The 12,142-nt window shown below is 50.7% G+C and overlaps 1 protein-coding gene across 1 annotated transcript; it reads left to right on the top strand.

Annotated features, from left to right (window-relative positions):
• Window positions 1–2,313: 2,313 nt before the first annotated feature.
• Window positions 2,314–11,886, top strand: NCOA5 (nuclear receptor coactivator 5; the record flags this gene model as incomplete). Its single annotated transcript, XM_010185234.1, has 7 exons — window positions 2,314–2,500; window positions 2,978–3,085; window positions 6,690–6,756; window positions 9,884–10,234; window positions 10,438–10,553; window positions 10,740–10,866; window positions 11,687–11,886. Coding segments are annotated over exons 1-7 (1,132 nt in total), but the record flags the coding sequence as incomplete, so codon positions are not given.
• Between the last annotated feature and the right edge of the window lie 256 nt (window positions 11,887–12,142).

The following is a 12,142-nucleotide window of genomic DNA, read 5'->3' as shown; positions in this document are numbered from 1 at the left end:
TGTGTCAAGGTATTGTCACTGTCCCACCGCAGCTGTGTCTTGCTTACTGAAGGTGTAGTATTGATAAATAACTTTGCTCTTAAATATAAGATTTTTTTAGGGAAATGTGGCTTTAATTTATCTCCAGAGGATTTATTTGACGTGGGCTGATGTGGCCTGTCCCGTTGTAGGAACCCGCTGGGTGTCTGTATGGGGTGTTGGCACCTTCGTGATGCCTGGGTGTGCAGTTGGCTGCTCTGGCTGTGTTTGGAGAAGAAGACTTAATGTGGAAATCAGTCACTTACCTGGTGTGCAGCATGCCTAAAGCTGGGACAGCATTCCTTTATTCTGGACTTATGGTTACTAATTGGCCCTTACCTGTGTAATCTGCCTAGTGGGAAATGGCAAGAAGCAGTAAAAGCTTTCACATGAAAGTTCTTGGGTAACTCAACCTGGCTGAGTGTTTGGGGCTCATTGCTTTGTTTTGGAAGTGATCTGGCTTCTTGCTTGTCTTCCTGTGGAAAGCTCTTGCACCCTCTTCCCCAGACACCCCCACTGTCCCCACCCTTAAGAAAAAGCAAAGGGAATTTTACTCCTGTCTGTACTGAGTGAGATGTCACACCAGCAGCAGTTGCAGCTCTCCGTGCCCGTTTGCTGTGTGTGTTTGTGACATCCAGTGGCCGTGGTGCCTGAGCAGGGGCTCAGAGGGGCTCCACATCCCAGGCAGTGCCCAGAGCCTGGCTTTGACACCAGGACCCACCTTGAGCACCACCCTGCTCCTGGCAGGAACTTGGACCGGATGAGTTGTTCTGTGCTTTGTAGCCACTTAATTATTTTGGGAGAGTTTTGAAAACTCCTTCCCCTCAGCGGATAAGAACTTGAGGTGCAGTGTTAGAATAGGAGAGAGGTCCAGTGCTTCCACACAGAAAAACGGGGAGGGTTTGGTGCTTCTGGCAGGGGAGGTGAAACTGTGTGACAAACTTACAGGAGGATTGAGGCAAGTATGGTAGAAGAAATCACTGATTGTGTTTGGTTTTGGTGTTGAGCTTTCTCCTCCTCCCTGTTCTGGCAGCTCAGTTCATTTGGGAAAATTTGTTAGGCTGGGGAGGTTTCCTAAAAGAAGGTGAAAAGTGATACAAATGTAAAATTGATTGATCTTCAAAAAGCCCCCAGATTTTGTCTCAGATCTGGAGTAGATACATTTTTAATGCCAGTTAAGTGTTGTAGGAGTATTTATGTAAAACCATTTTATATTTTTTGACATTTGACCTGTTTATTTGGAGAGTACTTTGAAATTGCAGTGATTCAGGTTGCAGGTGTCTCACCAGCAGCAGCAGTTTCTGTTGCCAGCTCCATGGGTTTTCTGTTCCCAGGTGTCTTGTGTTACAAACAGAAAATCCCACTCTGCATTCCCGCAGGTGAATGCTCAGGAGGTGTGACAACTTCATTAAATAGTTTTCAAACCTTCAAGTTCATCTTGAAAGTTTCAGTGTTTTTCATGTTTTTTGAAGCTTTATGCAATGCTGACTTTTAAACCAGAGTGTGTAAATCCCGGGTGGGCTTGGTGGAGGTTTTGTTATCTTGCTGGTTTGCTGTGCTGTGTTGTGTTTGGGACGTTTTGCTGTAATTCTGTGGTGAGTTTGCAGTGCTGGTGCCCGCTGCAGTGATGAGCGATGAGGCACTTGCATGGGGTGGTTCAGTTCCCAGCTGTGGACCCGCCTGCTGTGGAAGCCGAGTCTCGAGGCGCTCACAGGGGTGTGAGGAGAAACGGGGTTTTCTGGTACTGGAAAGCCAGGATTTGGCATTTAGTGAAGTGATCCAGATGCGGTCACTGAAGAGCATTTAAACAGCGCTTCCTGCTGCCTCGTTCCAAGCCTGCGCTGAGACATTTGGGCCCTGTTATGCAATGTTGCGATGAGTGTTTTCTTTCCGCTTATTAAAATGTTGCATAAATTTCAACACTCCTTACCAGTGGACTGAAGAAATGGATATGACAACAATGGGTGTATTGAAAAGCTTGAAGTTAAGACGTTTTAGTGGAAGATGAGGGTTTTTTTTAATCTTAGTTTGGAGTTAAACCATTAAAACTTCTCTGCAAAATAATTAGGCTTACCACCTCTCAGTGTTACAGAGAAGCTCAACCAAAACGCTGCCGTGTACGTTTTTGCCAGACCTCTGTATCCCCTGTATTGAGATTTCTCTGGAGTGAAGTTTGCGTCAAGCAGGCCCAGTTGGCTTCTGGTCTGCAAAGCTGTTAAGTTTAATCTTGTTCCAGTTTAATTTGAATGTCATGGATTGAAATTATATGCATGGCCGTTTTTCTTTTTTGCGAAGAGTTGGATTTGGAACGAAAGCAAAATGGCTCGAGGACGCAAGAGCAATAGCATCAAACAGAGCGACTTCACTAACAGCACCAAACCTCAGGATTTGCAGAGAAGACTTTTTGTCGGCAATTTGCCCACAGACCACATGACTCGAGAAGAAATGGAAGAGATATTTTCAAAATATGGCACAATCAGGGGTTAGTATATTATCTTCTGCCTTTTTGTGGCTGGGAATTCAGTAAGAAATATAACTTCCATGCTTGTCAAATGCTGTTTGATGATGACAAGAGGAGTGACTAATGTTGTTCCTAAAAAGTGACCTTTTAAAGATAATTTTCTCTGACAAAGCGATTCCTGCAGTGCAGCTGAAACGTAACGCGCGTACATCAGCGGTGTTTTAGCTGCTGGGCTTGCGGTCCTCTCAATGACTCTGTGGTCCCTTAACCAAACCTTGGTCACTTCCCAGGCTGTGTTTTGGTCACTGCCTTGTCAGAAGGCCGTTGAACTCCACGCGTGTTGGAGAGGCTTTAAGCTCTGCGCGCTGATCCTGGTGATCTTGCCTGGCCCTGGGCAGGGCCCCTCGGTGGCTCCGCGGTGGGGTTCGGTGCTGGCCGGGCGCGGGGGGTGCTGTCCCGTGGTTGTAACCGGTCTTGCCCTGCTGTTAACTCTTCCAGCCCTCAGCATGTACCATGGCTATGGGTTCGTGCAGTATGACCGTCTGGAGGACGTCCAGGCCGCTCTGGACGGTGAGAAGGGCCGCCTTTATAAAGGGTATAGATTAGGTAAGGAAACCTGCTCCATGCTCCCTACTGACCCAGCATGCGTTCTGGTAGAAAGAGGGCTTTTGTCGAGAGCTCTCTGGAAAGATGACGATGTGAAACATGCCTAAAACATGTGTTGGTCTAAAATCACATCGGCTGGGCGTGTGTTTGCCCTCCGAGTTAGCAGCTTAAGTGCTGTGTGGTTCACCTGCAGTGTTTTCTCTCGCTGCCTAGCTCTTACGCTGAACTTATTCGTGTGTGTTAGTGTTTCAGAAGCTCTTATCCTGCATAAGAAACTGTTCAACGTGTAAGCCCTGTAAAGTGGTCACTGGAACCCCATGCACGTGGGTTTAAACTCTTGTAAGCCAGCACTGGGCTTCATCTTGACAGCTTCAGAGGAATCGGTCCCTGCACTTAGCGGCTTGTTAGATAAGACATCTTAACTTGGATTTTTTTGCACGTGTGAAATCAATCTGAAAGTAGTGCTATAAATACTAGATGCTTTAAAAAGGTCACTTCCATAAAGATGAAAATAATTCTGCTAAATATGCTGGGAGCTAACTTTAACAGAGATGAATGGTTAGGAACCCAAGAGTAATCTTTTAAATGCAAGTAGAAATTACTTCTGAAGTAAGCCCATGCTAATTTGAAGAAAACCAGTTTGCCTTAAAAAGGAATGAAAGGAGCAATAAATGATAACTTGTGGGAAGGCGTTTGTGCAGTAGCAAATGTGAGACTGAAGATGGAAATGGAGGCAAAGGGATGAGGAGGGTAGAGGGATACAGGAAGAAATTATGGCCAGCACTGCTGAAGTCTGGAGCTTAAACAGGAACAACTGTGGCTCCTTTAGAGGCTCAGGTGTAGCTGTCTGGAAATAAATTTCTGACTGGAAAGGACCACCTGGTCTTCAGTTGATGGTGCTGCTGTCTAATTTTGGAGAGGCAGGAGGTGTTTTAATATCACTTCTATTTCAGTGGCAAACCAAAAAAGGTGAATCAGCAGCTGCTAAAACCACACCCCTCAAAAAAATGAACGTTTCTGGGGCTCAGTGAAATGAAGCCCAGCCTGGGCCATTAATGCTGGGTTTCCACAAGCCTTGGAGATGCGGGGAGTTCCCAGGGCCTGTCAGAGCGGGGGTGGGTTGAGGCCCTGGCAGCAGAGGGATGCTTTCTCCTGGCTGAGATGGGAAGTGGTTAATGCCAATCAAATAAATCCTGTCAGAGTTGTTCTTATGATACTGCAGGGTTTATGGCTGAAAGTAGCAGTGTTGGTGTAAGACTCCTGTAAGAGACCTGATTTGATTAAGAAACTAGAACAGTTAAAACCAAAATCAGGTTAGATGGATTTCAGATGCATCCAGGTGTAATATAGATGGAGTTGCTCAGCACTCTGCGTGGTGGCCTGGATTCCTGGCCATACAGCGCTGTTACAAGTGAGCTGCAAAACCCCACACAATTGCGTGTTAAAAAGAGTGAAATAATGAAGAGGGTGTTGCTGCTGATGTGACCCGGAGTTGTTCCTAAGGGGTGAGGCAGACCTGAGCTGTCAGTGAGGCCAGGAGCGAGGATCTGCACCCACCGGTGCTGCTGCCACCCTGGACTGGGCAACCCCATATCTGGGAGTGGGGAGGAGTTGGGACTGTGGGGCACTTCCAAACTGGAGAGGCCTCAGGGGGATCTGGAGAAGCCCCGAGAGCTGAGGGGTGCAGCAGTGACAGGCTGGGAGAGGAGCTGTGATCCAGGCCTTCAGTGGAATAGTGCTCTTAGCACAGAGGAACTTCGGGAATAACTACTGAGGGGTGGTGGTGTCTGTGCTCTGGAGATGTCAATTGGAATTGGGTGTTTGCTAAAAGACGAGCTGTAGTTCAGTGCCTCCGCTGCACCGGAGATAGCAGTGAGCCGAGACACTCATCACCCGTGTGTGTATTCAGAGGCTGCGCTGGTTGCAGTGGCCCTGTCACCTCAAAACCCTCCAGGACAGAAGACTCTTTTATTCTCCAAGTTTTGTCGATGTTCAAGTACTTAAACCTGTAAATGCTGTTGCCATTCAATAAAATGTTATTAAATCTGTTTGTTTTGCACAAGAGAAGGATCCCTGTCAAAGGTGTGTTTTTCTTCTAGTAAAATAGTTTTGTTCAGATTTAAATAACTTTTCTATTTGGAAAAAAATGTATGGTATTGAGTGTAAAAACCAACAGGTTTCTGCAATGGCATCTTAAAACAGAAAATAAAAATAATCTTAAACCAAAGAAAGCAGGTAGTGTCTTGCTTAAAGATAACGCTTGGCCTTAAGGGGGGGAATTCTCAACTAAAAGATCAGTGCAAGGAGAACAGCCGCTTCAGTTGTGCAGTCTGATAAATACAGTTACTAACAACACAATAAGGTAGGAGGCTTTGGCAGAGTTAACCGCAGCGTTGCATTGTGCCGATACATCCACAGTGGTGTTCTCATGTCTCGAATGCGGAGGAACCGCTGTCCCCCTGGGTTTGTGTCTGGGCCTGGCTCCGTGGCTGCGGGCGCTGGTGGTGCCTTTGTGGTCAGCGCTCAGATCGCACTCGCCTCCCCAGAGAGAACGCGCTGCTGCCTGGCTGACAGCAGGAGCAGAAATTACAGCTAATCCCTTAATTCTGATTTTAATAGGTATTGGGAGGTTACAGGAGGGGTTAAGAGGGAGTCTGCCTAAAGACATTGTGGTGTTTGTATTCCCTTGCAAGAGCTTTGGAAGCAGTTAATGTAAATAGCCAATAATGTTATAATTGTTGATAGATTCTCAGGGAGAAGATAGGAGCTGGGATTTTGTTCTCTTCTTTAAAAGGTTCTCAGAGTAAAACGCCTGCAGTCCTCTCTGTTTGTTCTGCCCCCTCCAGTACACTGTTTCATCTTTTTGTTTCTGCAGTATGGGTCCCAGCTGCTCCTGGGCACTTTGCTTTTTCCGGTTGAGGACAAGTTTCTTTCTTCGGCTCTTACTTCTTTGTGTTTCACTTCATGGTGTTTTTCATGGAGATGCTCAGAAGCCAGCCCATTTCCAAATTTCCCATCCATTAGCAGTGGTGCTCTGCGGGCACTGTGATGACTCCGTGGCAGGGTGAGCCCCGGGGGCAGGTTCCTGGGTGAGGAGGCAGCACCTGGTAGCACTGCAGCAGTCCCTGGAGCGCGGCTGCGGTGCCGCTTGGGAGGCCTTGGGCTGCTTTCAGCAGGGGTGGTGGCACGCTCCGGCAGCAGGGCTGGCTGTGGGCTTAGCCGGCTGGTGGCCAGCACAGTCTTCCTGCGGGGGTTTTCAGGCTCTGCTTTTTCTCCTCGAGTCCATGAGTTGCCTTCTGCTCGCTCATAGACTGCAGAAGAAAGAGTTTTCTTACGGAGCGGAGAGTCTGGATGTAGGCCTGAGCGTAAAGGGTTAAAACTCCACTCACCCTATTTTGAAGCCAGAGAAATCCATGAAAATTTCATTATGTTGTACTGTCTAAACTTAATAAAAGATTGTCAAAGTGACAATGTCTCTCTGCTGAATGGATTTTTTTTGCCCCATCGGGATGTTATTGAGCTTAAGTTGCTTTCATTTGAATTGTGCTGATGATCTTTTTTTTGTTCCATAGTATTGAACAGATGGGTTGATTATTCTTTACAGATATTAAAAAAGCAGTGGAAAGAAGAAATATGAATAAGGCTTCATCAAGGTCCAGTCCGACACGAAGGTAAAGTACCTGGAAGCAGTGAGTTGTACTTGGAAGGTCAGGCTTTTGGGGCACGAGCCCAGTGGCCTGTGCTAAATGTCCGTGTCCCTTCCCTTCCGCCACCTCCCCGGTCAAATGGAGACGCTCGGGCGCGACAGCCGGGATGTGGCTGCTCCTCTCGGGGCCCTTCTGGCGCTGACACTGCAGGAGGTGCGAGGGGGACCTCGTGTCTGCTGCTGTCACTATGGCTCCACGTTGTGTGGCAGTGCAGATCTGTGAGGACAAGTACACTTGCTCCTGCCTCGAGTATCTGAGGAGCCAAGGCACGTACAGAGAGCACCGAGGGGCTGCACCGTCCCCACCGCGGTGCTGCACAGGACTTTGGATCTTGCCTCTTCTTGTGCTGAAAGCTTCCAGTGCTGAAACCAGGCTGGAAAAAGAGTGTGAGCAAAGCACAAGGCAGAGCAAACATCTGCTGCTCTGTCCTGTCTGCACGTGTGCTCACGTTGCCGGTCCCTGGATCCATCCCCGTCTGTGCAGTGACATGCACCTGCCTGCACCTCCTGGCTTCACACCCCTCTGGGTGCAGCGCGAGCAGCTCCTGCGTGTCCTCACGTGAGTCACAGGCAGGTGGAGAAGACACAGACTGTCCTGTCACGGGAAAATGACTTCAGTCTCCTTCCCATGGCATCGCTAGGGGGCACACAAATGTGCTGTGCTCACAGCGTGTACAGGGCGAGCATCAGCTCTGCCTGCACCATAAAGCTTTCCACACAAAGGAGTGTTGCGTGTTGTCATCGAGCTCTTGCATCTGGTGTGCTCTGTTGACTTGACCTGTTAAATTACCAAAAATTGGAAAAAGTGTAACTAGCAAGACACCTCCCACCAAAACCTGGAGACTGAGTAGCTGTGATCCTTGGCATCCTCTGGGTCTCTGGTCTGTGCTGCACTTACCCTGCACAGAGCCAAATGCACTTCAGAGAACAGCACATTGGCATTGCCTGGGAAACACTTTTGGGGCTGGGGGTTCCCTTTTGGATGTGGTGAGCCTTGGGCCTGGGCAGCATTGGGTGTGCTGAGCGCTGCTGTGAGCACCCCAAGAGTGCTGCGAGCACTGATGCCATGGGCACTGGGACCTGGGTCATCCTGCAGGACGCAGGAGCAGAGCCCTGTGTCACAGCCCTGAGGAGCACTGGAGGTGCACGGGATGAGGGCATCAGTGCCGTGGGCACTGGGCTGTGACCTGGACTGCCACCACGACTGCTGAAAGTTTGGGTGCTGCTGTGACGGGCACTGGCCATGGCCATCCTGTGTGGCCAGCACCGGGGGCGCTGGCAGCAGGTGATGGGCTCTGTGAAGCACGGCTGATAGAGGAGTGCTGCGCCACGGTGATGGTGCTGGGCCAGCAGAGGAGTCCCCAGCAGATGTGGGCAGTGGCGCTGGCGTTGCAGGATTCAGCCCCTGGTGACTGAGGTGTGGAAGCCAAGGCTGCGGGGCCCGGTGCCGCTGTCTCTCCGCAGCGATGCAGGCACAAGAGCAGAGGAGACCCGTGCCACATCTGTGCTTCTGTTGCGTGTTGTTCATTCTGGATCCTTGTCTCTGCAGACAAGGAGCTCGGCGTGTTGTGGTCACCCCTGCTCCAGCTGGAATAAACGTCATATGCCAAACACTTGCACTGCATCTGGCTGTTGTGCTCTGTACCTCACAGCTACCAAAGGTCTGTTATTCAACATCTTAGAGCTAATCAGGAGTTTCCCCTGAGCGTCTGCCATCGGTCACTGCAGGCTGGGGCAGGGGATGAGGTCTCTGCGGGGATGTAGCTTCAGTACGGATCACAAGCAAGCAGAGGATTTATGTCCAGGAGGCTGAGGGAGTTCACGGTCATTTGTGTGTGAGCACAGCTTCTTTTACAGGAGAAGGCTGTGTGCTCTGGGTGGCAACGCTCTAACTTGTCCCAAGATCTGTTCTGTGCCCGACGTGCAGCAGAACGTGCACTCCTGTGTGCCCAGCACAGCGGTGTCTGACCACGCAGCAGCTCTGCACGTCCACCCCCTGCTGCCCGCTCTGCCCAGCACAACGTGGGCTCATCTGGCTCTCCCCAGGTCACTGCTGCGTGAATGCACCGGAGTGGAAACAGATGAATCTCTTGCTTACCTGTCACGAGCTAGGTTAGGCTGTTAGAGGACTCTCAGTCTGTCAAGTTTGGGAAATAAAAAGATTCAATAAGCTATTTTTTTTCTCTGATGGTTGTCAGTATCTTGGGGAACAAACATTCCAAACACACCAAGCTCGGTAGTTTCTCTTCAAGACTTTTTTATGTTTGGCTTAGCCTACAATGAAGTTATGTTTCTTTTCTGGAAAAATGACCCAGAAAAAGCCCCATTTTGGGAAAAGACGAAGACTGGAAGGTTATTCTTCTTGGCCCCTGAAGACAGCGCAGTACGGAGTCTGAATGAGGTGGATCGTTGAGATGTGATGCAGATGCCTGCTGCTGCTGAGGATCCCACGAGGTTGGGTTTCTGCCCTCGTAGCACCGTGACACGACTGCCTTTCTGTGGAAAATGTGCCTTGCACCCAGGAGACGGCGGTGGCTGTCAGTGCCTTCTGCTGGCAGCACAAACCCCTGCACCATGGGACCTGCAGGGTCTGGTCACAGCAGCTCCTTTTCAATCGTGTGCCAATACCAAACTGTTTCAGGTGTTCTGCTCTCATTGACTGCTGGATTTAACAGATCCCTTGAGTGCTCCTGGCCATTGCATATCTGTGAGCGTTAGGCTCCGCACCTTGAATTCTCTCAAAGAATTTGCAGAAACGCATTAGATGATGTGAGGCTGACGCTGGAGGACGGAGCCCTTGGAACGGTGGTTCCGAGGTGCCTGCTCACCTCTAGCACCGGGGCTCTGCGCTGTCGGCGATGCTCCATTGAGGACCTTGCTGGGTCTCCTCTGGCTGTGACAAACATTAGAATTGGGAACCTGCTCCAGGCTGCTGCAACAAACGTGCTCTGTGGGCAGGGCTTGCTGTTGTGGGATAGGAGGGAGGATGCAGCTGCTGAGAGAAGGGTCGCCCTGACACCTCAGGTAAGAGATCTGGGGGAGCGTGCTCGCGTGGCTGGCGATCTCACGCGGTTTCCCGGTGTTTTCCTCAGGGAGCCGTACGCCTACGGGGATGGCCGAGACGCCAGACGTGACCGCTCCCCGCTGCGGGGGAGCCCACGGAGAGACCCCAGGGATGGCAGAAACGGGCGAGATTCCAGAGACGCTCGAGACATGCGAGCTAGAGACATGCGCGACGCCAGAGACCACAGGGACCCGCGGGACCTGCGAGACCCCCGCGATATCAGGGATCCCAGAGACCTGCGGGACCCTCGTGATCTTAGAGACCTTCACGACCCACGAGAGCCGCTGTACGAGCGATACAGGGACCCACGGGACATGAGGAATCCGCGGGACGTGAGGGATCCGCGGGACATGAGAGACCCTCGGGACCCTTTGTACAGGTAATTTCCGGCACATTTTCATGGTGACCTCGCCTCGGTGGCTGCACTGGTTTGAGTGGTGTCAGGCAATTCAGATAAGGAAATTGCTCTGTCTGGGGACAGCTGGGTCCCTGCTTTGTGTCCTGGGGGACGGGGTGGGTGAAGGTCTGAGCGTGATGCGTTGGCCAAGGTTACTGCCTGAGAGTGTGCTGTGGGTGTTGCAGGCGAGATGAAGCTTACGACCGTTACCTTCGCATGGAAGACTTCTATCGGCGGAAGGATGACTCCTGCTACGACCGCTACAAGGAGCCTTTTGACAGAGCACCAGTGAACTCGGATGGTGAGTACCCGTAACGTTAAATGGGCAGGTTCACGTCCTCCCGCGGGAAGGGTGCCTGCAGCGCCGAGCGCGTTGTGTTCTGTGATGCTGGGTGGTTTTTGGGTTGGACAGACCGCTCCTGTGCACCCACTGCTCCGAGCAGGCCCAAAGGGCGTCACCTGTTCTGTCCCCGTGGTTTCCTCTCAGACCGCCTGAAGCGAGAGGAGCGGCGCCGGGAGGAGCTGTACCGTCAGTACTACGAGGAAATCAAGAGACGCTTTGACGCAGAGAGACCTGTGGATTGTTCTGTGATAGTGGTGAATAAACAGACCAAGTAAGAAAACAGCGATGGCAAATTTTATTACTGCATGGTAGGAGAAAATGGAATGAAACCTAGCCCTGCCTTGAGGCTGTCTTACGGGTCCTTCTTGAGGAGTGGGGCTTCAGAGCCCTCAGAAAGCGGCACCTCCTGGTGCTGCTGTTTTGGGAGTACATGTTGATGAGAGAGAAGTGCTGTACCTTGTGCTTTACCTTTGTATCCTCCTTGCCACCTATCGCTGTACTTCTGGCACTTTTCTACCTGGGATACTGGGTTAGAGCAGAGAGCAGTGAGCAGAATTAAAGAGCAAGAGGAGATGCGTTTGGAACGGCAGTGACTGCTTGTGGAGGGGTGGTTATCCTCCGAAAATGAACCCTCGATCCAGAGGTTGGGCTGTGCTGCAGTGGTTTAGGATGAGGCGCATCTGGACAGTTGAGGCACCGAGGGCAGCACAAGCAGGCGACTGCTGAGGGTTGGCTGCTGTGCTGTGAACCCCTCGCATCTCTGCAGGCATAAATTACCTCGCCTAATGAGCTCAGTTAAACACGTTTATAGGCAAGCAAATTTATAATAGTGTAAATCCCTTTGCAAACACTCTGGTTCTCAGCTAAGCAAAGGCTCGATTTGTAATTTATTTTAGTTAAACTGAAACGACTGATTCAGATGAAAATAAGGGCTTTTATGTTCTCGTAATGAGATTGCTGTGGTGCTGTCCTGCTAAACGTGATGAAGTTTGGCAAGCCGTCAGGAAGCGACTCTGGGATGATGGAGTGTGCCAGGGTTTCTGCTCCTGCGAGCGACTGATGTGTTCAACTCCGGCTTTGCTTTGTGGTAGGGAGTACGCGGAGTCGGTGGGGCGGAAGGTGCGGGATCTGGGCATGGTGGTGGACCTGATCTTCCTCAACACAGAGATGTCGCTGACGCAGGCCCTGGACGACGTGAGCAGAGGAGGGTCCCCTTTCGCCATCGTCATCACCCAGCAGCACCAAGTTCACCGCTCCTGCACCGTTAACATCATGTTTGGCACCCCACAAGGTACTGAGGTCTCGGGAGGTCCCGTGGTCACAGGACAAAGTTCATCCTTCGTGTGACATAAGTAGTTATTAACGACTTGACACCATGGCATAAAGGTTTTCATGTCACTTTATTTGTCCCTTGTCAAAACAACTGCAATTTCTGCCAAGAGAGCGTCTCGGCTGCGTTCTTAGCACCGGGTCATGCACCCCAGCGCTGGAGACGACTGCGCTGCCTTGGTAACGTCTGAGCAGCCCCGGTCCAGCCCCGGATTGTC

The sequence above is a fragment of the Mesitornis unicolor genome, unplaced genomic scaffold (assembly GCF_000695765.1).
Source record: "Mesitornis unicolor isolate BGI_N332 unplaced genomic scaffold, ASM69576v1 scaffold34135, whole genome shotgun sequence".
NCBI lineage: Eukaryota > Metazoa > Chordata > Aves > Mesitornithiformes > Mesitornithidae > Mesitornis > Mesitornis unicolor.
The sequence above is the reverse complement of the archived record's forward strand: the minus strand, read 5'-3'. Positions and strand labels throughout refer to the sequence as shown.